This window comes from Myotis yumanensis, unplaced genomic scaffold, assembly GCF_028538775.1.
Source record: "Myotis yumanensis isolate MYYU_CA2020_CCGP unplaced genomic scaffold, mMyoYum1.0.hap1 SCAF_14, whole genome shotgun sequence".
Lineage (NCBI taxonomy): Eukaryota > Metazoa > Chordata > Mammalia > Chiroptera > Vespertilionidae > Myotis > Myotis yumanensis.
Window position 1 is genome coordinate 45,122,926 of NW_027223765.1, and position 25,022 is coordinate 45,147,947.

Genomic DNA, 25,022 nt, shown 5'->3' on the forward strand with positions numbered 1-25,022 from the left:
TAGCAAGAGTCAGTCATCTCACCCCCCACACGGAGAGAGCTTGCAAAAGAGAGAGAGAGAGAGAGAGAGAGAGAGAGAGAGAGGGAACGGGAGCTTGATGCCTTGAGTCCTGGATCCAGCCATATCTGAGGCTTGACTTTATACTTTTGAAATAGAAATTCCCTTTTCTTCTTAAATTCAGTTTGAGTTGGATTTCTTTTACTTGCCACCAAAAGAGTCTTGATTAGTACAGTGGATTTGTCAAAGTCTCAGGTTTCTCGTGGGGATTTAAAATCTAGTAAAGACGACAATCTCCCTGGATTCATATGGACAATATCAACCCATCTTCCCAGCTCACAGGACCACATCCGTCTCCGTCTTCACCCATTTGTTCCTATCAGTGTTTTAATGATTTTATTGGAATGAACTACGTTTTGAGTTAAATTAGCATCCATGGCATCTACTTGTTCAAAGCATCACTTGGAACATTATCCCTTTTCACGACAGGAACGCCGTGACTTCTGTGGCCTTGGTTTGGGTGTGCTGTGGTCACGCACCACCCAGATCTGAAAGGCTCAGCACAGGTTTGCTTCTTTCTCGCGCCTCGTCTGCGGCTGGTGTGCCACAGTCCAGGACAGCTGCCCTCACGTGGTGACTGAGCGAGCCAGGCTGCTCTGCCTTGTGGCTCCTTCACCTTAACTGGAAGCCCCTGCACGTGCTGCTGGGGGAGAGAGAGACGGAGGGTCCCCCGGGGCTTCTCATTGCCCCAGCCCAGAAGGGACCCTCATTCTCCTTCCTCCCTCATCCCACCGATCAGAACTAGTCACAGGGCCCTGCCGAAGGGGAAGGGGCCAGGAAGCCACGGGGGTGCCGGCCACGCGGGTGCTCTCGGCCTCCTTGGGTTTGGAGAGGCCTCAGTGGATGAAAGCAGACAAGAAATTCTCAGGAGTCATTTTGAAGTGGCAGGAGAAGGAGTAGACAGTATGGGGATGGAGAAGGGATGGGGTGTGAGAAAGTATGGGACCGAGAGAAGGGCAGAGGGCCTGGGGCGACCAGCCATGAGAAAGGGATGGATGTCCAGCGAGCTTAGGGGCTAAGAGAAATAACCAAGTGGAAACAGGGCGTGAAGGGGTCAGGTCCTGGCCGATGTGACAGAGTGAAACGACGGAGGACCGGGAAGATGATGATTAACTTGTATTGAGCGCTGGCCGTGCGCCTGGCTCTTGCCAAACATTCTGTTGGTTGACTCAGGCCTCCCGACAGCCAGTGGTGCTGGTGCGATCGGACCCTCACGCAGCACAAGAAGTTCAGAGATGGTAGGTAGCTTGTCCAAGGTCACCCGTCTGGCGAGTGGCAGAGCCGCCCCCCCCCCCCCCGCCCCCGCCCCAATCTGACATCCTGTGCCACCTGTCAAGATGTCCTTAAAGGGGAGACAGAAAGAGGGGGGAGGAACTGCCACCCCTTGAAATGTGCCAGGCCCTGGGCTAGGCACTCGATTCACTCACGTTCCAGGACCTGCCAGACACATGGAAGGGGCTCGATGCACGTGTCTCTCCATCCTGCTCCTTCCTGGACTTCTTGGGCCAAGGGCAGGCATGTGGACCCCTGCACCCCATTTGGCCAATGTCTTTTGTCAAAGCTGCGAGGGGATGGAGCTGGGAGCCTCGTCCCTGGGGTCCACTCCCAGGCCACCTGCTGGCTGGGAAGGAGGAAGGGGGGACGAGGGGGAAGGCTGCTGGGCCTGAGCACACGGGCAGAAAGCTTCTGCGGACAGATGGGAAAGCTGAAGTGTGGGCGCTTTGCAAAACATCCTCCCACAGCCCCCACCGGCAACACTGCCAGGATAAATGTGCGGGCGGGCAGGCAGGCGGGCAGACGGACATGGGCTCCCCACTGGCTTCCACCACCTGCTGACTGTGTGCTTTGGGCAGGGGCTTTCCTCTCTAAACGCTGGATCTTTCACCTGTAAAATAGAGGCAAGGACAGTCCTGGTGGGGAGAAAATGAGAGAGTTCATATATTCAGCCCAGTCCCCGGGCAAGGCGCTCAGTGTTCAGTAAACACAGATATCGTTACCTGCATCACACTAGTAGGTCCGGAAAATGGGGTCCAGCAAGTTGGCCGGCTTGTCACAAATACTGACTGGCTGAGCTGGGGGTGGACTCCAGGCCTGGGCACAGAACGAGCCCTCCCCCAGGGCAAGCCAAGTGAGGTCAGGCACCCAAAAGGGAGAGTTAGGTGCCCGGTCCCATGGGAAGCCTTTCCTTGGAGGGGCGGGGGGAGCCCCACTGGGTTGGCTGTTGCCCAGGAGGGTTGCTGGGGCCCCTGACTGGGCAGTTCTTTCTGGGGAGCAGATGGGCACACGGACTGAGAGGGCCGGTTTCGGAAAAACAAGCCAGCCCCGCGTCCTCTCTGGGTGAGTGCCAGCGACCCTCAACTCAAATAACTGCCACAGGCTGAGATGTGGGCAGTTCATCCCGGAAGCGTGAGAATCTGTTCTCGTGAAGCCAAGAAAGGGGGCGCCTTAAGGCAAGGCCCTGGGGAGCAAGGGGTGGGGCGTTGGTGGGTCTTTAAGGGCAGACACATCAAATCCTTTAGGCACTGCTCGGCCATAGGTCCAGTCCTGCAGGGGGCAAGAGTGGCACACGATGGTAGATTCGGACCTGTTGGCTGTACCCAGAGACTGCTGGCCTGGGGGGTTTGAGGGTGACACTAGGGGTGGGGCCATGACAGTGTGCAGACGGTCCTCACCCCAGGATTCATGTCGGTCTAGTTGGCCTGAGTCTGTTTTTATAGGTGGAGGTGAATCCCTTAAGTTGAGATGGATAAATCACACTCGGAAGGTGAAACAGGTTCTCAGATCTCGTGGCCAAAGGTCAGGGTGGCACAGGGGCCTCCAATGAGCATCCCAGAGCCAGGCCCCGCGCCCACGGGAAAAGGCAGACTGTGCCGACAGCCGGCTCGGCGTGAACTTCCCCTCCCCAGGCGTTGCTCCGTGACTGCTCTCAGGTCCCTTCATTTAAATTGTCCTGAGCCTTGGTTTCTTCATCGGCAACGGGTGCTGACGACACTGACTTGTCATGGTGGGGCATTGCTGGCCTCCATAATGCAGTCATCTTTACTGACACCCATTCACAACCTTTCTGAACACCTACTGTGTGCAGAGCCCTGGGCTGGGACTGGTAAAGGTGAGCACCATCAGACAGGGACCCTGCCCTCACAGCCCAGGAATTATGTAATATTGAGTTTGGCGAGGCCCCAGGAGCACGCACTGCAGAACAGGGGGTGGGGGAGGAGGCCCCTCTGTCCCCCCTCCCTCTGGGCTGTGTATTTGGTGCTGGTGCATCCTTGAAGAGGGTGCCCTCCAAACCCAAACCCAAACCCAAACCCAAACCCAAACCCAAACCCAAACCCAAACCCAAACCCAAACCCAAACCCAGCTTGTGGTCCTGTGAGCGGGAGGGAATGTGGCCTCCATGAGCACAGGGCTTGCTGCTCTTGGCCTCGGTTTGGGCGGGCCTGACGCTGGGGCTCCTCCTTCTCCAAGGTCTCCAGCTCCATGCGGGTCCTGCAGGCACAAATGCCAGAGGGTCCGGTGTCCTGACAAAGGAAAGCTTCGGGACCAAGCTGACATCTCTGGGCAGGGTCAAAACTGTGGAGGCAGGAGGCAGGTGGGGGATGGGGATTGGAGGGGCTGGCTGGGAAGAGGCTGGGGGGAGGGAAGAGAGGGTTTCCGCAATGATTCAACAAACATTTATGGAGCACCTGCGGAGTGCCCTGTGCCCTATTTGGCCCGGTGCCTTTTCTCAAAGCCGGAAGTGGGATGATCTGTGATTCTGGTCCCTGGGCCCACTTTGCCAGGTTTACCTGAGCCGAGCCACCTGCTGGCCAAGAGGGAGGGGGGTTGGGGGGAGCGCAAAGGCCATTTGGGAATCAGCAGTGAACAAGACAGACTAAAGTCTCTGTCCTCACGGTGCTGACATTATTGTTAGGAGAGACACACGATCAGCAAGTGGAATACGTAACGTTAGATGGTGATAAATGGTGAGGAGGAAAAACAAGGCAGGGGAGGAGGGTGGAGGGGATGTGTGGATGTTGAGGTTTTCGATGGGGTGACTGAGGAGGGCCTTGTTTAGCAAGAGCAGGCTGCGTGGCTCCCAGAGGGAAGGGCACTCCTGGCCAGGGACTAGCAGGTGGAAAGGCACCGAGGTGGGGCGTGCTTGGTGGGTGTGAGGAGTCCAGGCTGGAGAGCTGCGTGAGCGAGGGGGGCGGGCAGGGGGAAACAGGTCACAGGTGAAGAGGGAGTGGACACGGGACCTTCTCCGTCACAGGAAGGGCTCTACTGGGAGCCGTGGAGGGCTCTGCAGAGGAGGATAAGATCTGCCTTAGATTTTTAACAGGGCCATTTGGCCGCTCTGTCGAGAACAGACTGTGTGTAGGGCAGGGACAGAAACAAGGAGACCGGTTCAGAGGAGGCCACCCCAGTGTTCCAGATGTTTCATTTCCCACCGCACCCCCAGCACACGGCCTGCTTCCCGGCCCAGGGCAGGCACTCAGCAGATACTTGCTAGAACTGAATGGTGTGGGGACTCGTGGTGTCCAGATGCTAGGAGCCCTGTAGGCCACGGGGAGGAGGTGTGGAAAGGCAGGTCCCGGTACTGCTGCTGGGGGTCTGGACCCAACAGGTTTCTGATGGGAAGAGGGAGCTGGGTTTGCAGTTTAGTCTGCAGGTAGTTCTGGGCAGCAGGGCTCGCTTTCTGTGTCAGGAATGTTTTTGTCCACAAATAACAGAGACTGACCAACGATGGCTTAACCAAAGAGGGCTTTATTTCTATTTACAAGAGTTCTGTAGGAGGAAGGTTGCAGGCATTGGCTTGGTCCAATGATGATAAGGTCAATGTCTTTGAGATTCTCTTGGCCTTTTTTTCTTTGTAGCGAGAGGGCTGCTGTGGCTCCAGGCATCACATCCCCAATCGAGGCAGGAAGCAGCTGGGACCCATGTCCGTCTCTTTTATCAGAAGAGCATCAGCTTTCCCAGAAGTTCCTGTAGGACTTCCTCTTCCATGTCACTGCCCATCCCTGGGCATGTGCTCACCCCGAGCTGCAAAGGGGCTGGAACAGGGAGAATCTGGATGGTTCTCAACAGTGGGAGGTGACTAGAGAGGCATTGGGACTGACCACTGGGGAGTGAACAGGGGTGTCCACCGTGGCTCCACTGGGCCAGTGGGACTGGAGGTCCCTTCTACTTCTGGGGCCTTTGTCTCCGTGCCTTGCCGCCTCCCTGAAGCACCCCTGGCAACACCTGAGTGAAATCCTAAGGGGCCTATTCCAGGCTAGACACCCTCTCCTGCTTCTCTTCACATCTGAACAACACATCGACCCCGAGGAGGCTTCTCGGGGGGAGCAGCGGTCTTTATGGTCTTTATGAGGGAGGGTCGGTCTTGAGCATCACCTCACCTGGCAGACATTTAAAACAGCGGCACCGCATCCTCGAGAAGACAGTCACTTCTGTGAGCCTTTTAGAGCCGGATTGCACACACACACACACCCATGCGCGCACACACCCATGCACACACACACCCATGCAGGCACGCGCGCGCGCGCGCGCGCACACACACACACACACACACATGCGCACACACCCATGCACGCACGCAGCCTGTCGCTATCCACATTTCGGTTACCCTCAGAGTACACAGTCAGGAGTAAGACCGGGATGGCCTCTCTCCTGCAGGTCCCACTGTTGGCCAAGAATCCAGGGCATCGCCATGGCAGCTGTCTCTGGGTGCAAAGAAATGCTCCCCGTAAATGGTGGGCTTACAAAGCCAGAGGCAGGGTTTGCTCTTCAGGGGAGAAAGCAACAGGCCTGGTTTATTCTTTAAATCTTGAAAAATGGGAGCAAAAGGTGAAACCATTTGGTCTTGCGTGGGAGGGCTTTGGGGAAGGCGTGGGTGAGGTCCCTGGAGCTGCCCCGCAGGGGGGGGGGGGGGGGGGGGGGCACAGAAGCCAAGGGGGTGGGTCTCAGGTCCAAAGGCTGAAAATGGGGACTCACAGGGGCCAGTCCGCGAGGGTGGCAGTGGGGTCTGCAATCACTGTTTCTATTTCCAGAAACCTATCGGAAACCCCTGTGTATGTGCTCTCCATGGGCTTTAGGTAAAAAAAAAATATATATATATATTTTTTGGCTAGAATTGCACCACAACAGTGCGGTAGAAATGCAGATTGGAGGTGCTGGACTGTGAGATGTCTGGTGAGAATCCGTCATAAACCTGGCACGGCCTGCTAGGCTTTATTCTTCTCGGGCCTGGGGCCCTGGGTGGGCTGGACACAGAGAGCCCTGAAGGCTGCAAGGGAAGGGGGAACCCCAGGGCCCAGGCCCGAGGGACTTGGGGGGCAGGTTGGCTTCAGGGGTGACGTTTCCAATATTTAGCACCCCTGGCGCTCCGGCCTTGCTGCTCAGTGTGGCCCCAGAGCTTGATGGAAATGCAGACTCTCAGCCCCACCCCAGAGCTGCTGACGCAGAAGCCGTAACTTAACAAGACCCCAGTGAGCCGTAGGCAGGATGGAGTCTGAGAAGCACTGCTGCAGACTCCTGGGAGCAGGAAGGCTGAAGCCCTGGCTGGGAGTGCTTACGAGGCCTGGACCAGGGGGCTGGGAAAAGGGGGTGTGGGGGGAGGCTGGCAAACTCTAAGCAGCTGTCTTTGTTACTACCCTTCCCACCTGCCATGATGGGAGCCACCTGCGGGCTGCCCTGCCCTTCTTCACCAGGGACAACTGCACTTGAACCTTTTCCCCTTGGTTGGCTTTCGAGACAGGTGTCCTGAGATGCTCCGACTAGTTGCCTCACCCCTGGCTGCAGGTGAAACTGCGGGCAGGGAAGTTCTCAGACCTGCGAGTGGAGCTGCCCAGAGACTCAGGGTCCCATGGGGGCCTGGGCAGAATGGAGGGCTGTTGGGCCAGGAAGGGCTCAGTGCCCCTGCAGGGAGGTGCCCTGTGAAAGTTTTCCCAGGTGGCTTCCTCTTGGAGCAGGAGGGGTGAGTGCTCAGAAGGAAACTCCTGCGAGCTTCGGGACCCCCAGCTCCTGGGGGTGGGGTGGGGGGGAGGGATAGGCAGGCCCTCTGGGACAGTGCAGTTTACAGGAGCAAGCATGAACGCAGCAGATGTCCCCAAACCTGGGGGCCCAGGGCTGCCAGATACAGAAGGGCTGGAGGAGGGTGCGGGGGCCGGGGGAGGGCTGCGGGGGGCCGGGGCTCCCCCAGCCAGCTCTACAGCACCCGCTCTTCACTCGACAGCGTGGTGATTCTCCGCAGGTTTTCCCTGACTTTAATGAATTCCGGGGCATGGTCCTCTTCCTTTTCCGGTGGTTTTTCCAGCTGAAGGAGAGAGGGGAGGCATGAAGTGGGTGGGGCTAGGGGGATTCCGAGGCTCAAAAGCCACTAGGTTTGGACCAAGGGTCCTCTCTGGGGAAACAGAACCAGGGGCCAGTTTTGCCACCAGCCTGGTAGCTGGGGGGACAGATCATGATACCAAGTTCCCCCTGTGAAGCTTCGTTCAAATTGCTTACCTCATTTGGCCTCAGCTCTCAAATGGGAACGCTACCTGGCTCAAGGGCAGTTGTGATGATGAAATCAGAATCAACACGCAATAGATTGGGCCGATGAGGAAACTGAGGTTCAGGGAGGGGAAGCCACGAGCCCAAAGTCACCCAGCGAAGTGAGTGGCAGGGTGAGGGCTCAGGCCAGTGGAGGACTCACGGTCCAGCCCTCATTTTGCTCAACTGGCCCGCTGTGGCCACACGCAGAGCTCTTCCTTGGGCCAACGGGCATTCTTAGGGGACGACGGGCCAGGGCACCGGGGCTGAGTGTCCTCACTCACCTGGTTCAGCCTCTGCTGCCGCCTCAGCAGCTCCTGCTCAAAGGGACACTGTAGCCGCTTGGCCTCCAGCTCCTCCTTCTTCTTCTTGATGATCTGGTTCCGCCTGCGGTGCTCCAGGACGCGCTGCAGCTCGGGCTTGCTGTCCACACCCAGGCCCCTGGGGCGGGGGGAGCCGTCAGGAGACCCCAACTCCCCACCCTCCTGTCTCTTACTACCATTATCTCGTGCAATCCTCCTGGCAACCCAGGGTGTGGCGTGTGGAACCCCCACTGTCCCTTATGCAGAGAAGGGGAGTGAGGCTCCTAGGAGTTCAGACACGGGTCCAAGTCACAGATATGAAGGGGCTGAGTGAGGATTTGCACCCGGTTATATGATCTCAGGTTAGTTTCTCGTGATATGTTCCTAAGGGTGGAACTGCTGGGTCAGTCTCCTTTAAGAGATTTTGGACGCATTTCCATCTGCCCCTTAGGAAAGATTCTCCAATTTATACTCTGTCCACAGGGTACCAGGGCATCTATTTCTCCCCACCATCACCACCCAACCCTTTTGTATTTGTGAACCTGGTAGGCAAGAAATAACACCTGGTTTTCATTTGTTTCTTTGAATATTAGGATATCCAACAGCCTTTGACTTGTTTACCAGCTATCTGCACTTCCTCCTTTGTGAACTAACTATACCTTCCTATTGCTAATTTTTTCCTCGCGGATTTATGAGAGGTCTGTATATATTAATTTTTGTCTGTTACTTATATTGCAAATATCTCTGTTGATTTGTCTTTAGTTTTTTTAAAAAAAAAAACCTGTGGTAGTGGTTTTTGGCATTAAAAGGGATGACTCTAAAAGGCAACCAGAGAAACACTTCTGATATACTACGAGGAAAACAAACTCCACCACCGATACAAACTTATCTGCGGGAAGGTCCTTTGCACACAGCTGAAAACAAGAATGAGAATCCCAGCCCGCGCCAGTCCTAGAAGTGGCCAGGAGAGGGAGCTGCGGAGGCGCCGATGCCTCCATTCTGGCGCTGGTGAGCCCGGACTGTTTTCCAGGCCTGGGAGTGGACAGAGGCTCAGCTTCCCTCTCCCCTCTCCACATTCCTCCAATTGCGAGTTCTAGCCCTGCCAGGCCTGCCTCTCTCACTGCACCCCTAACCCCCTGCTCCATTCACGGCCCCTCCAGGGTTGGGACACTCCTGCTTGAGCCCCTTCCCAGGACTGCATGGTTCCTCTGACCTCCCTCACACTTTATGCTCCAACAACACTGAGCGGTTGGTGTTTCCTGTCCAGTTTCCAGGCTCATCCATCTGCTGGAAACATACCTCATGGAACCACCCATCCTACCCTCTGGCTATGCATCCATCCCCTCTCTAAGGGCAGGAACATTCCTTCGTGAACCCCAGGGTCTGGCTTAGTGCCTGGCCCATCGTAGGTGCTCAGTACAAGTATTGGAGGTCAGGCACACAGCGGGTAGCTGGATGGGAGGACAGGGCTTTTGGACCTTCACAGTGTCTGTTGGTCAGCAGGTGGGGTACCCTCAGCCCTCCTCAAGCTCCCAGGAGCCCCAGGATTACCCCCAGGCCTGCCTTCCACGAGGGGCAGCCCCTCAGGCCCCAGCAGCCTGAGCAGGTGCTAGCCAGGCTGAGGCAGCCGAGCTCCATCCCCACCTTCTGTGGTTCATGAGCAGCTCTCGGTGCAGCTCCTGATGGCTCCGCGAGGCCTTCACGGGGTTCAGCAGCTTCTTGGGCTTGATGAGCTCTGGGTTCCACTCTCTGTACTCGGGCCGGGCCATCAGGCCACCGATGTCTGCCCGTTCCCTCTGGATCTCTGAGTACATGGAGGCTGTAGAGATGGGGAGGGAGGGAGCTAGTCAGAGCAGGTCACACACTCACCCACCCCCGTGGGCACAGTGAGGGCAAGGGTCTCGGTTGCCTTGGCCACCTGCTACTGTGTGGCTCTGGGCAGGCTGGCTGACTTTCTGAGCCTCAGTTTCCTCAACTGTGAGCTGCAAAGAACGGAGCCTGTGCACAGGGTTGTTGTAAGGGCTGGAGAGGATGTTTGTAAAGTGGGGTATAGAGGTCAAGAGCTACTAGGACACAAAATATGGGTTGACGTGCAAATGGTTTTAGCCTGACTGTGAAAAAAAAAACACTTTCCTTCCTATGAGAGGGATTACACTTGAGTTTCTGCTTTTCAATAAGTCCAGAAAAAGAAAAAATAATTATGTAAAAAGAGCAATATGTACTTGTTAAAGACAATTGGAGGAATGCTGTAATGAAAGGGAAATATCACCCCTTATTGTCCAAACTCCCTGTCCATCATTCCGAATGCACCTGTGGAAGTGACCGGCTTTTCTCTTTCTCCAGAGCAGAGAGCAGAGTGTGGAATCCCGAGACTGCTGTGCCTCCGACTACAGAGGGAGGGTTGCCCTATGTAAGCAGATGTCTGGCTTCTCGATGGCCCCAGTGCCACCAGAGCAGCCTGAGATTGGTTAACTTGCTTGAAATTCAGGCAGAAGGGCTCCCTCCTCTACACGTTGGCTACATGTCCTTGAAGCGCACAAAAGCAAGTGGAGAGAAAGAGAGAGAGAGAGAGAGATTTCTTAAGGAAAAGTCTCAGGAGGGTGACACAGCCTGGCCCATTAGATGCTAACAGTAATTAGAGTGAAAATTTGGGCACTGGCTCTACCCCTTCATGAGTCCTGCTTTCTGAGGTTGAGCCTCTACTACATGCCAGGCACTAGCAGTGTCTGGTCTGGTACATAGTAGACAATTAATATTTGTTGGAAATTGAAAATAGAAACTTTGAGGAAACCAAGGCTCACAGAGGTTGGTCTTGGGGAACCAGCACCTTAAGGCGTGGAGTTTCCATGCGGCCACTGAGCGGGTGTGTCCCAACTTCACACACCAGGGCCAGTCCCCTCTCTTGAGGGCCACCATGTTGGCTTCGGACAGACACTCCCCATTCCCCCCTTACTGGAGCAGGATGAAAGCCATTCTCTGCCTGACGGGTTGTATGGATGAACAGTTCTCCAAGAAATCTAGACAGGGATGGCGGTCTGTGCAAAAACCTGGGAGTGGGTAATAGCTCAGCCGGGTTGGACACAGCAGGGGGTTGATGGGCTGTAAATTGCAAGGTGACATGCCCGGGAATGAGGCATCAAAGGGAGGACGATGCTTTGCAAATGGTGTCACACCAGAAACGTGTGTGGCATTGCTATCACTGCCCACTGCAGGGTGCTTCTGGGAGGATGAGGAGAGACCCCATTGGTGAAAGTGCTGTGTAAGCTGGGAAAAGTGTTAATTATTATAAGATATTTTGGATGTAGTCAGATTAAGTGTCAGAGCATAGAGACATACTTGCTAATTTTTTTTCTTGAATTCACATCCTCAGAACTGTTTCTAAAACAAGAATTCTAACTAATTAACTTCCTTTCTTCTCTTTTTTCATTAGGCTGTTTTTTTTTTATTACACTTGACAAAATAAACAGTTGGCTATAGCAATTCCCTCCCTGTTTAGAAATGTGAATATTTTCTTAGCCGATGGGATTAAGTTGTCCAGGAGCCAATGCCTTTGAATACCTTGATTCAGATTGGAGTTTTGGAAGTTCCCCCCCGCCCCCATGATGCCTATTCCCGTTACCAAGTCCCATCAATTGTTTATCTGAGTAATTCTCAGCTATATATCCCATGCAGGCCGCTATCACCACACTTCACTCTGCAGCTCCCTTAGCCCCTTTGAGCCTCAAACCTTCCAGTGCTTCATAATTTTAATCAGTCACACCATCTTCACAACAATGAGCGGGGTATGCAGCCACAGCAATAAGGCAGGACACAGAAATAGTTGTATAACTTTCGGAGAAGGCAGAATTACTATTTACATAAGGTATCACTCTCTACCCAGAATTCTCAAATGTATGAACAGAAAAGCATTTGGGACTAATGAGAGAGTTCAATAATGTGGTCAGACACAAAGTAACTACACAAAACCAAGAGCTCCCACATAACAGGAACGGCCACTGAGAAAGTACACAAGAGTAAACATCCATTCTGCAATCTGTTTGGGTTCCTATAATTTTCCAGGTTCTGTGGTAGACCCGGGACGCACCAAGGTGAGCTAAGCAGCAGGGTTCCTGCTCTCACAGGCGGTCATCTACTAGGGAGGCAGACAGTAAACGAGTACACCGACCAATAAAAAGAAACGGTTCGGACTCGCCAGGAGCCTGGTGGTGGAGCCAGAGGGGCCGAGGCCAACGGCTGCACCCACCTTCAGCCAGGTGCAGGGGCAGGGCCTCTCTGAGCAGGTGACATTTAAGACCTGACGGGGGCTGTGAGGGGCAGAGGGAACAGCATGTGTGACCCACGTACCTAGAACAAGCTAGGTCTGTTCTGGGAACAAAAAGGCACAGTGTCCCTGGGGTGGCGGGTGGACGGGTGGGTTCAAGTCCGGGAAAGAACGAATCTGATTGGCTTTAAAAAGGGCCATTCTCGCTGCCGTGTGTGGGAAAACTGTCAGCAGGTTTGAAGAATATTTTTATCCGACTTCGTTTTCTTTCTCGGCCCGTGGGCGGGCTCTGTCTCTCCCGTTAAATTCCAGAGGAAAACATCTGATTGGCCAGGCTGAGAACCTTCACCCATGGATCACCGGCTGGCCAGTGGGTTTGCTGCCTGGGCGGGCCCCCCACGGTGCGGGTGGGGCCCAGCCCTCAGCGTCTGCGGAGAAGAGGGTTCCCTGTGTTTTCATTTCGCACTGAGCCCTGCAAACTAGGTAGCTAGTCCTGCACCCCAGGTCCAATCAGTGAGCAGCTCTGGCTCAAAGATCTGCTCCAGACTTTCTTCTTTTTTTAATGAAATTGCGGTGAGCTGCAGGGTTGGTGCTTCTCGGGGGGCCTGGGTGGTGTGGTGGCTGGGACAGGGATCCTGAAGGATGAGGCTGGTGCTCCAGCCCAGAGTTGCAGGCTGCGAAAACCGCTGCCTTTCCCAGTTAGGGCGCTGAATTCCCGCAGACAACACGTGTGGGGGCAGGGGCAGGGCTTAGAGGGCTGCTGGGCCTCCGAGTGGAAAAGATTACAAAGATGCTGGAACAAAGGGGCTGCTCAATGAAGTGCTGGTGACTCAAAACATCTGGGCCCCCGGCGGGCCTCCTGGGCAGCGGTGGGGCCATTCCCAGGGCTGCTCTGGCCAGTCTCTCAGGCTGCTGGGTGTCCTGAGAGGTCCAAGACTCTGGGAAGTGACCATAATGGGCAAAGAGGTGAGGTGAGGTGAGCTGAGGTGAGCTGAGCATCAGCTTGTCTCTGAAAAGAGGAAAGGTGGGTGTCCCAGGGGAGAGCTGGAGGGGAGGAAGAGGCAGTCTAGGAGAGAGTTAAGGGGCTAGTGAATACCCTTCGCTGGTTGTAAAGAAAGACAGAATGAGGCTTAGGTGTACGGATGTTGGAGCCAGTAGGACCTGGATTGGGTCTGGCTGCCCACTCATCACTTACTGCCTATGGCTGCTTTCCAGGGAAACAGCAGAGCTGAGTAGGAACGGAAGCCGCTCTTGACCAGTCGTCTTCATGAGGTTGTTGCAAAGTGAATGAGGTGATACTTGCAAGGTGCGTACGTGCTGGCTACAGGGCAGCCACACACAGCGAGGCAGGGCACGGCTTCACGCCCCTGGAACTGCACAGTGTGGTCACCTGATAGCCGTTAGCAGTGGCCGCTCATAAATCCCATTCCTAGTCTTGGATTGAGCTTTCTCATCTTCCTTAAAAACTGCACTGGTTACACCAGGGATTTCAACTCTGGCCGCACACAGGCATCACCAGGGGACGTTTGGAAAATACCGATGGCCGAGTCCACCCAGGGATTCTGGCTTAATTAGCCTGGGAGGCAGCCTGGCTTTGGAATTTTAAAGTAGTTCCCCAGGTAATGCCAATCGCCAGCCGACTTTGTAAACCAGGGTTACAATCAAGCTTCTTCGCTGGGGCCTGAGTGACTTCAGTCGAGTTGTTGGCCTCGCTGTCGTGGACGCCTGTGAAGCCACAGCTCTTAGCAGCTCTGGGACCTGAATGGAACCCTCCTCCTCTGTGAAATCGAGATGCTGTGAAGACTGGATGAGCTGACGTGCGGGGCAGGGGGTAGAGGCAGCCAGGAGGCGACAGCTACATGGAGTGTTTCGCATGAGTACAAGATGGGCAAATCCCTTAATATGCAGACTGTGGGACGGACCTCACATTTTGGGTGTCGTAATAATAGGTCAGAGGAGAGATCGGGAGATTGGCCTTGGTTCTTCCCTGGTTCTGCCGATGACCCGAGAGGTCCCACAGCTCCTCCCCAACAGCTCTGCAGGATACCAGCCCCAGTCCAGACACGGCTCAGCTGGGATCACTAACTGCTCTCCAGTGAGCTCCCCAGGCTGCTGGGGCAGGCGGGGCAGCAGTTCCCTCGCCTCCCCACAGGGGAGCAACGGAGGAAAGTGGCGCCCATGGAGACCCAGGTCGCAGTTCATCCTGAAAACAGCTGCAGGACCTTGGCTGTCTAGGCTTTACTGTCCCCTTCTTTCACCTGCCTTCCCCTGCTGGAGGTTCTGGCTCCGTCTTTGATGACATCAATGGTAACAAATGGCACAGGGACCAGAAAAGCAACATGGTTAAGGCAGATGTTTTGGAGGGGACAGACTGGATTTGAATCATGGCCACATCCCTTCCTAGCTGTGTGACTTTAGGCGAATAGCTTAACCTCTCTGAGCCCCTGTACAGTGGGGATAATAGCAATACCTACACACGGGGCTGTGTGGAGAGTAAAATGATACAATGTGGGTGATGTGGTTGGCCCAATGCCTGGCACAGTGGTGCTCGCAAGGCAAACTGTGGTTCCCCTGACCCCTGAGGTGAGCATCAGCATTTGAAGAAAGCTCACTCCCTTCCATCTGGACCTCACAATCGCCCTAGGGGGCAGCCAGTGCTACTATTTTATCGTTCCCATTCTGTAGATGAGAAAATCGAGGCTCAGAGAGCTCAAGCTACTTGTCCCAAGATACACAGAATAAATGGCAAAACTGGGACCTGCAGACTCCAACTTCAGTGCTCTTTCTAATCACTCCACTCCTCCAGGTGCACTATCTTTCAGTCCACAAAGTAGGTTTACATCTCTTTTCTCTCTCTTGATACTCAAGAAACCCCAATGAAGAGGCAGTGTGAGTCCATTTTATAGATGAGGAAATGGAGGCCTGGTACCTGGAGGACATCCAAGCCATACAGAATACCAGCTCTGGGCTGGGCAGGCAGACTCCACAGGTTGTCTACCCACGGCTGGCCTTTGTCTGGGAGGGGACCCGCTGGGGCCTTCCCTCCCTGGGTGTGGGTCAGAGTCTGCACTCCTCTGCCCTCCCTCCCTCGCCCTTGCTCCTTGTTGCTATTCAAGCAGCTGGGCTCAGCACACACCCACCAGGCCTACTCGCTTCACCATTTCACAAGGTGGAGGGGCAGAGGAGAGAGAGGCTTCCACAGGACCGCTGGCAGAGGGGAAAGAGGCCTTCAGTCAAAGTGACCAGCGTGGCCACTGCGTTTCCTAACGCGCCTCGCTTTCCCCCTCCCTGTGGGGAAAGTGCCCGTTTGTATTTCACTGGCCGGTAACCAAAGAACTGAGTATCTGGGAGCCACCTCCAGATCTCCCAGCAGCCCCTGGCCTGGCTGCAGCCTCCCCACCCCATGAGAAAAGGACTCAAAGACGAACTTCCTGAACATTCTGCTCGGGGCCCCTCGGACCTCCCAGGCCCAGGGCTGGCCTGCAAGGCCCTTAGCAAGGCTGGTGGAGAGGCAGTGCAGCTGACCAAGGAACAAAGCAGGCCAGGCGTTCCTGCTGGCCCACCAGGGGCACGGTGCCACCGCTCCACCTGGCAGAGACCTCAGGGGAAAGGTCCTGGCTGGAACTTCCCACCAGCAGAGCTAAGTGACTCTCGGGGTCCAAGCCACCGGGAGACACAGGTTTTCTGCCGAAAAGTGACACAGCCAATCCCATAACGCCTGGCTTCTGGCCAATCCCAGACTTCTGGCCTCGTACCGCCAAACGCAAAAGCCAAGCGCACCTGAGAGGCAGGAGGGTGGCACGTCAACGTTGCAGTGAGCCACATACCGTGCTCAGCACCTCACAGCCGCATTTCATGAAGCTCCTACAACAGACTGAGGAGGTAGGTACTGTCGTCATCCCTTTTTACAGACGAAGAAACTGAGGCCCTGGGGGGCCTTGTGATTTCCCCAGATCACACAGCCAGCAAGCGAAGGCGCTAGAATCGGAGCAGAGCTGTCAGATGCCAGACCTGTGTTCTCTCAGGTGCCACCCTGCAGCCTCCTGTCCGTCAGCGATGCAGAGAAACCGCCACGCTGCTGCCAATGGACGTGGGGGAGTCAGATCCTATCTAAACTCAGATCCATCTGAGGAAGACAGATCAACGAGAATGGAGGGCTGTATCGGCGTGCTCCCTCCACTTTGTCTCCTATCTTTTCCCCAAGCCCAGAGGCACCGCCCCATCATCTCACAGATGGGGCACAGCCTGGGTACCTGAGCTTAAATAGCTCCACTCCCCACAGCCCACCCCAGTGCTCTAGGGCTGCCCTCCTGACCCCGTACCTCCTCCCGGCCCAGCACCCAGTTCCCAGCAGGTGAAACAGAAGAGAAATGGTCTTACTTCTCTGCCCAGGTCCTGCGGGAACTCAGACGGTGTTGCTGGCCTCCTCGCTCCACCTCGAAGTCCCAGACTAGCTACACGGCCGCCTCCTCCACAGGGCGGTTCTTAAACCCCCGGGATCACAGGCCAGGCGGCTGAAATGTGCCAGCAAGTGAGGCAGCTTTGCATTCCTGTTTATTCTGGTATCAATAAAAAGGAACTGTTACTATAGTAACAAGTATTTCACTTGGTGCACAGCCACTTCCACAACGGGGAACACCGTGTCCAGGCCACACGTTTGAGAGACACAAATAAATACCTATTTTGTCAGATTGTTGCAGAATAAGAAACATGCCAAGCTTTGTTCTGAGTGAGGAGGCATTTCCGTTTCTAATGGGAGGGTCGGCAAGAGTGCAGCCAGCACCGCCTGGTGCAAGGGAAGCCGGCTTCCTGCTGGTGCCCGGGGCTCCCGGGTGTGAAGGGAGGGGGAACTGCCCTGGGTCAGTTCTTGGCCTCCCACGGGTGGGTCCAAAACTCTGCGCTTTATTTACTCGGTACCCTGAACTGCGTCTGAACTTCAGATAAGCACCAACAGGACATCGCCCAGGGGAGTGTGGGGGAGTGGAAGCTCAGCCCCCCTGCCCCCCACTCCCGGGGTCAGCCCTGGCCTGGGCACCAGCGCCTTGGCAGGCACTGAGCCTTGGTTTCTGTGTTTGTGGAGAATCACAGGGTGGTTGAGAGAAAACACGGATGAGATGACATCAGTGAAAGCATTTAGTCAATGCTCAGCAAATGGGACTTTTCCTGCAGAGAGAACTGGACTCCGTGTGACCTGTGGGAGGGCCCCAGCATGCAGCCGTGGGCCCGGCAGGAAGTGCATGCCACCGTCCTGGCTCAGTGAGCAAACGTGTGGATGCAAAAATAAAGAATGCGTGTCGATGCCAGAGGCCATCCCCTCGCAAGGAAGCTGGCATCTACCAGTTAAGCTTGGCCCTCTTCCCACCTTTACTTTCTCAGAAGAGTCTGTCCTCTCTGGCCTCTATCATTCATTTAAACAACATCTGTTGAGTCCCTACTATGTTCCTGGCACTGCTCCCAATGTGAATGAGACAGATGGTAGCTCTGTGCTCAGGGACCCTACATTCAGGGGGGTGGGGGTCAGACAAAAGATAAGGAGCCGAGAAAACGCCGCGCTTCCGCTGAATGCTACGATGGGAGTGATTCTGGGTGAGGTGAGAGGGACGGGCTGGGGCTTGGGAAGCGGGGACGGAGCGGGTGATGTTTTAGGGAGGCTGAACGGAGAAGGAGTCACAGCGTGAAGTCTGCCCACCTGGGAGGGCATTGCAGGGAGTAAGACGAGCGAGTGGAGAGGCCCCTGGGGGGGAATGAGATTGGGGTGATGGAGGCGCGAGGAGAAGGTGGGAGACGGGGCTAGAGAGGGGGCAGGTCAGGCATGTCCCGGGAGCCTGGGCCACGCTGGGCCTTTCGGTGCCACTTAAGGGTCACAGGTTCTCCGGTAGAAAGTAATTTTCTGGAAACAACGAATGTCCCTTTTTGTTTCTTCTTCCTAAATTCTGCTTCTCTTGAGGCACTTTGAGTGGTAGCCACCCCAGCCTTCCACTCTGATGTGGCTTCATTTCACTAAATTCTGACACAGGGGACAACAGCTAAGTCCTTGTCAGACCACTCCTCTGCCCCTGGTCCCACAAATGGCTATTTATTTGGGCCTTTCCGGGGGCCCACAGTGATTTGTCTGAGCCAATCCCAGTGCCCGCTGACAGCTGGAGCAACACAAGGGGTCCCGGGGCCGGGGGACCGCCGACAGCTTCCGCTTCCACCTGGAGAAGACAGCCCCGGAACCCAGCTCTGTCCAGAGGAGACGCTGACGGTCCCCATGCCAGCTCGCCCTGCGGCCTACTTCGTCTCTTTATTGGAAGACGCCAACGGTAGCCCCAGAGCAACCAGAGCCAAGTAGAGTTGGGCGTGAACCCCCCACCCCCTGAGGTTGGGTGCACTTTCCCCACTAAAGCTCCTCTCACGGTTCAACCTGTTACAACCCATCAGGCTCCCCCACAAGACTGCCAGCCTGGGGCAGGGCCTCCCCTATCCTCCTTAGCAAGCCTGTCCCAGGCCACACTGCTCAGCAACAGCACTGACACGCAGACACCCAAGCACTGACTTCCCCGAGCTCCTCACAGCACCGTCTTCTGTGTGCGATCGGTGATCGACCGTTTCCCCAGCCACATCCTATTGGGAAGAGAGCAGGCTACACCCTAACAGGATGCAGTCCATAGCATGCACATTTATTGAGCTGAAAAGGTATCCACTTCATGTTTGGTGAAAAATCAAACTGCAAAACCACATGTATTATAACTCCCCCCTCCTCTTTCCCCCAAATCAAAGTTAGTACAGTTGACCCTTGAACAACAAGGGGTTAAGGGCACTGGCCCCCTGTGCAGTCAAAAGTCCACACACAACTTTTGATTCCCCAAAACTAATAGCCTACTGTTGACTGGAAGCCTTGCTGATAACATAAACAGTCGATTAACACATATTTTTGTGTTATATGTATTATATTACAGGCCCAGTGCACGAATTCATGCACCTTGAAAGGAACTGTGGGCTTAGACTGTGGTGGGCACAGGGGTGGGTCTTGGACCATCCTCTGCACTCCTGCCTGGCCCCTCCTGCTGCGGCCCCTGGTTCCCTGTCTGCCATCAGTCCTGCTTCTGCTGCTGCTGCTCCCATGCACTGACAGCGTGGGCCCCGCTCACAACCGCTGACAGTGCAGAGCCATTGGGGCCGGCGCCAACAGTGGGTGCGAGCCGTGCCAGTGCTGTCAGTGGGTGCAAGTGGCGGCTGCTGCCCCGATTGCCCCTCAGGAGCACGGGGAAGTGGAGAAGTCCTCAGGGGCAATCGGGGTCAGCAGCCAACTGCTCACACCCGCTGACGGCACTGAGCCATCAGGACTGGCACCAGGTGCGAGCGCTGGGTGGGACGGCGGTGGGTGGGAGCAAAGAATTTTCAGTAACCACCAGAGGCTCACCCCAATGACAGCGACTGGTGGCCCACTTTGGTCTGGTGCCCCCACTCACCTGCTCCACCAACCCGCCGCAGCCGACGCCCGCCATGTTCCATGCACACCCCCTGGTGGTCAGTGCACGTCATAGCAGCTGGTTTTTCGGTTGTTCTGCTGTTCAGTCTATTTGTGTATTAGGGTTTTATATATATAGATAATGTATTCTTACACCTTGAAAGGAACTGTGGGCTGCGAGGATAAATAAATAGGTTAGAGATTTATTACTCTAATAAAGTAGGTTAGAGACAAGAAAGTGCTAGTAAGAAAATCATAAAGAAGAGAAAATACATTTACAGTATTTATTGGAAAAATTTTCCTATAGGGGACCTGTGCTGTTCAAACCTGTCTTGCTGAAGGGTCAACTGCATGTACATGGAGAACCAACCTGGATCCAGATACCCTAACTAACCTACTAACGGAGGTCAGCTCTAGATCAATGTATCTCGAACATCATTGCTAGACGTCACTTAGAAGGAGGGGTGAAGTGGAATTACTGGGCCATTGCTGTATTAGAACCTATGAGGGAGGGGCCTAGGAGTCTGGATTTATATTTGGGACTTTGAGAACCACGATTCCCTGGCATAAAATGACAAGCTCTTCTCCTTTGTCACTATGTTTTTGTAGTGTTTGTGGCTTAAAAAAGACAAGTAAGCATAGATTTCTTTTGCTGTCAGAAAAAAGCAATAAAGAGAAGAAACATGAAAAAGAGCAACCTTTTCCAACTAACTGTAGCTATGGTTCACATCTGGTTCAGCCATGTCGGAAAGTAGGGCCTTCTGGGAAAATGAACCTTTCAGCTGGTTACTCCAGGTACCGGCCGAACTCAGCCCCAGGTGCTGCCTCCTGCCTCGGTCGGTGTGGCTTTCCCCGAGGCCTCCCCACTCTGGGGATCAGATTCAATCCATGGAGGCCTGAAGGGGATCCCAGTGCTGAGCACATCCCTCCCACATGTCCTTCCTGCCCCTCTGAAGTTTGTTTTCTGGAGAACAAGAGGTGCAAATGGGAGGGCAGTGAAGACCAGAGAGGCAGTGGTGAGTGGGAGCTGGCAATCTTCCTGCATCTACGGTGGGCGGTGGCTACAGCTTTCATTAAAAACTCCAAAACCCTCTTTCATTTCTGCCCCTTTTCTCCAAGCCGACAGGCGCTGGAGCAGTTATCTGGGCCCACAAACATCAGACAAGAAGTTCCCATGGCAACTCCAAACTTCCTCCCCAGCCCTGTATTCATTCTATCTCCAAGGCCACTTTTCAAGCCTCAATGAGGGTTTTGAGGGCCACCCACACAACAACCCTAGAATCCAACCTCCCCTCCCCCCACATGCTGGGCTGAAAGGAATGGGGGAGGGCAGGAGCTTTTTGGCAGAAACACTTGTCATGGGATCCACGAGAGATTATAAAAGTAATGAGAGTTGCCTTTACAACAAGTTCGAACTAGGAAGAATTTACCCGGTGGAGGGATTTCAAGCGTGAAAACAGGAAAGTGCGAGGGAGTGGGGAAGAACGGAGCCCTGTTTCAGAAAGCTGGCTGTCGACCCGGCCGCAATTAGGCAGTTAATCTGGTCTCAGCTGCAGAAGGGCCTGGGATGCCCCACTCCCAGTGCATTTTAATTCACTTTTAGCCAGACAAGAGATGGACAGCGGATCTAGGGATGGAGAGAGGGATGTGAGTGGGGTGAGTGTGTGTGTACAGAGGAACCTGGGCAGACCATCGCTTGTCAAGCCAAGCAAAGTTCCATGATTCCTGGCCGTGGGGTCGCCAGACGTAGCAAACAAAAACACAGCATGCCCAGTTAAATTTGAACTTCAGATAAGCAATGAATGATTTTCTAGACTTTAAAATATTATTGGTTGTGCGTCTGAGAGTCAAATCTAAATGGGTACCCTGTATTTACCTGGCAACCCTACTTGGCAGGGAGGGCTGGAGGCTCTGTCTGTGCCACAGAGACAGGCTTCCCTCCCTGCCAGGAACCTGGCCTGAGCTCCAGGTAGGATGCCGGTAGCCAACTGCAGGTGGACCTTCACTACAGCCCTGCACAGCCCACCAGGCATGGCCAAGCATGAGTGACCCCCCCGAGGGGATCCTTCCAGTCCAGGGGGTCAGAGCCTGGGCTCTGGTGTCAGCACAGACACCACTCCTGGCTCCAGGCTGCACACCTGGGTGACCTGGTGACCTTCAACTCCCCAATTCCTCACTAGGGGGCAGACATCCTTTTGAGGAGAGAAGGAAACACAACATGGTGGGCAGCCCTTCACACAGTACCTGCCCCAGAGTCTGGGCTCCAAGGCGGGAGCTGTTTTCTCAATCACTCATTTAAGAGCATTAAAGATTTTCATCCAAGTGAGAAAAGTGAGGTCAAAGACTAGAGTCAGTACAATCTCGGCAATGAAGAGCGAGCACGCATGACCCCACACAACCTCTGCACAGCAAGGAGTAAAAGGAGGCATCCCCAGTGTCACCAGTGCCTGCTTCTGGTTAGTGGGATTCTAGGTGAATGAACGTCCCTCTCTTTATTCTCGACTTCCCAAAATATTCATGGTGAGCCTGTATTATTCTAATATTAAGTTATTTTAAAGTAATTTGAGATGACAATTTTTCTAAAAGCGGTGTAGTACTTTGGGGCATAAGTTGAGGCTACTGTATGAAGACGCTGCCATCCTGGCTTTGATTCTACGATCCTGTCTTCCGTCGCTGCCGAAGGGGGATCTTGCCTCTTCATTGAATGGCCGAGTTGGCTCCTACTCCTTGCTCTTCCGTGTGAGACAGCCAGAGCAGGCAGCCCTGGGTTTGAATCTCAGCCCCACCCCCGATGGGCTGTGTGACCCCGTAGGCAAGTCGTGTGACCTTCTGAGCCTCGGTTTACTCATGTTTAAATAAAACAGTGGTCAATACATATTGGTTGGACGATTAAATGAATGACGTTCATGAGATGTACAGCATTTGGCAGGGAGAGCGGCAGTACCAAGCGACCAACAAGCATTTGCTGTTGTTACTACTGTTCTCAGAAGGTGTGCAGGCTTTGGCATCCCTGGACACAAGTTTGAATGTGTTTTCTACCCTTTAGGCTTTAGGGGGATAGAAAAGGTTGCTCAGCAGGGCCATGGGCCAGCAAGCTGCTTGTCCTCTCTGAGCCCCCATCTCCTCACTCATTAAATGGGGGTGACAATTAGCGGTGACTCCGTAGGGCTGTGGAGGGGCCAGCGGCCCAGCGCCCAGACAGAGTAGGTGGCCCCAGCCACAGGCCTCTGCTGCCCTCCTGGCTGCATCACTGTGTGTAGTACAGGTACCAGGCCAACATGTGCGGCCGGGAACGACTCTAATAGGTCTGCTAGTTTGGCTGCGAGTGAAACATGCTACCTTTGGAGCAGCGGTTCTCAACCTGTGGGTCGCGACCCCTGAAAATACATCCTGCATATCAGATATTTACATGACGATTCATAACAGTAGCAAAATTACAGTTATGAAGTAGCAACGAAAATAACTTTATGGTTGGGGGTCACCACCACACGAGGAACTGTATGAAAGGGTCGCGGCATTAGGAAGGTTGAGAACCGCTGTAAGGCTCTTGGCTGCAGTTAGAGGGAACACAGCGTTTGGGACGGAGCTGCGCCCTCATCTCCGTGAGAAGCTAGGAACTGGGCGGGGACACCCAGGGAGAGCGCCCGGTGGGGGAATCGCCGGAGCTGGGATTTGAAATCAGATTCTTCTCATTAGAAAGCGCCTCCCCTTCTGCCTGCCCGGCGCCGCCAGATTTAAGACCCTCCCCCGGAAGGCGCCGCCGGCCCGGACGGCTCGGCCAGCGCTCGCTTTTGGACTTGGAGAGCCTCGTCCCCGGGCTCCGGAGCTGTGGCTGCGCGGCGGGAGCCAGTCCCGGTGGGAAAGGCAATCGGTCCCAGAGCAGACGCGCCAGGGGCTGGCCCCGCAGCGGGAAACCCTGGCCCCTCGCTGCCTCCCACGATCTGCAGGCGGGACCGCTGGGTGGGGCGCTCCTCGCCCGCGGCAGAGGGTCGCTCCCCGGGCGCCCAAGGCCCCCGAGGCTTTCTAATCGCTCACCCCCGACCGGCACGGACCGATCTTCACCTTCCCCGAGCGTCACTTTCAAGCACAAAGTCCAGAAGGAAACGTCCCAAACGCTGAGTTCGGACCTTCAGCGTTTCCTTCCCTCTACATTCCCGTATTTTCCAAATTATCTGTACATTGACCACATATGACGTTGGTTTCGTTTTCCTAAATGAAAACATCTCTCATTGTCCTGAGCAGTAAAGTAATATGTTTCCTTCAAATAAAAGGACAAATGGGAGAAAACGCACCTATTCAACTCCCACCCTCAAAACGACCGCCGTCGTGTTTCCTGACGCATCTTATTCTCCTGAAATGACGCGTATAGAAAACCGGTTCCTCGCCGTCCAGTAACTTGCTCTCCCCGCTCCCGCCCTCCCCCGCTAACCTAATACTCCCCTGGACCTCAGTCCGTCCCGCGCTCCTTCCGGCCCCGGCCTTACCCACCCGCGCCCCGTGAGTCTCTGCGTAAGGGACCGACCTGCCCAGAGAGGAACCTCGAGGACTTTTGTGGTCAGGACCTGAGTGCGAGCGAGCGAGCGTGTGCATGCGCCCACACATAGCAATACAAATCCCCAGAGGGAAGGATGTAGGAAGGAAAGAAGGAAGGGGAGAAAGAAAAGTAATTAAACATAATGAAAGGGAGGAAAGGAAAGGGAAGGAGGGAAGCAGAGCACGGAAGGACCGAAGCGCCGCGGCGGGCTGGCCCGGGGCTGAACTCGGTGCGCCCACCCCGCCCTCTTCGCGCTCCTCCGAGACGGAGGCGGGGGAGGGGGCCTTGCTCGCACTCACCCGACCTGAGCAGCACCGCCCGGTAGAGCCCGGTGGCCTCGGCCGGCACCCGTGCCCGCTCGCCCAGCCTCTGCGCCATGCGCCCGCGCGCCCGACAGCGGAGCCGGCACTGCGGGCGGGGAGCGCTCGGTGCAGCGCAGTCCCGAGCCGGCAAGTCTCTGCTGCGGAGGCCAAAACCCCGCCGCGGGTCAGGTTACCGCGGCGCTGCGGCCGCCGGGCGCGGAGGCGCCGCGGGGGAGGGACCGGGAGCCAGGGCAAGGGAAGGCATACCCCGCCAGCAGCAGGCAGGGCGCGGCGGGTAAGCGTCTGGTCTGAAGACCCCTGGCCCGCGGTCCCAGGTCCAAGGCGAGAACCGGGTGTCCTGATTCCCAGGTGGTCTCCCACCTCCTCCACTTCCTTCTCCTGGCCGCTGCCCTCGCTCAGGGCTCGAACAAGCAGGTGTGGGTTTCTGAGGTGCCATCCTTGGGATAGGAACCAGCGCCACCAATTCATAGCTGTGTGACCCCACGATTCAATTACCTAACCTCGCAAAGTCTCCGTTTTCTTATCTGTAAAATGGGTACTTATCTCACAGGATTGTGAGGGTAACTGATGTATCTTAGAA

At 55.1% G+C, this 25,022-nt stretch overlaps 1 protein-coding gene across 3 annotated transcripts in view; it reads right to left on the reverse strand.

Moving 5' to 3' along the window:
* Window positions 1–4,783: 4,783 nt before the first annotated feature.
* FAM107A (family with sequence similarity 107 member A) overlaps window positions 4,784–25,022 on the reverse strand; it is a 52,980-nt gene continuing 32,741 nt past the window's right edge. Inside the window, exons 1-4 of one of the 3 annotated variants that reach the window (XM_070390892.1) lie at window positions 24,419–24,562; window positions 9,516–9,690; window positions 7,854–8,010; window positions 4,784–7,351 (exon numbers count right to left, since the gene is read on the reverse strand). In XM_070390892.1, the coding sequence (XP_070246993.1) occupies window positions 7,244–7,351; window positions 7,854–8,010; window positions 9,516–9,690; window positions 24,419–24,497 (519 nt within the window). In that variant the 5' untranslated portion in view covers window positions 24,498–24,562 and the 3' untranslated portion in view covers window positions 4,784–7,243. Of the gene's footprint in view, window positions 7,352–7,853; window positions 8,011–9,515; window positions 9,691–16,512; window positions 16,695–24,418; window positions 24,563–25,022 lie in introns of those variants that run through there. The other 2 variants (XM_070390893.1, XM_070390891.1) reach the window with 2 other exon arrangements.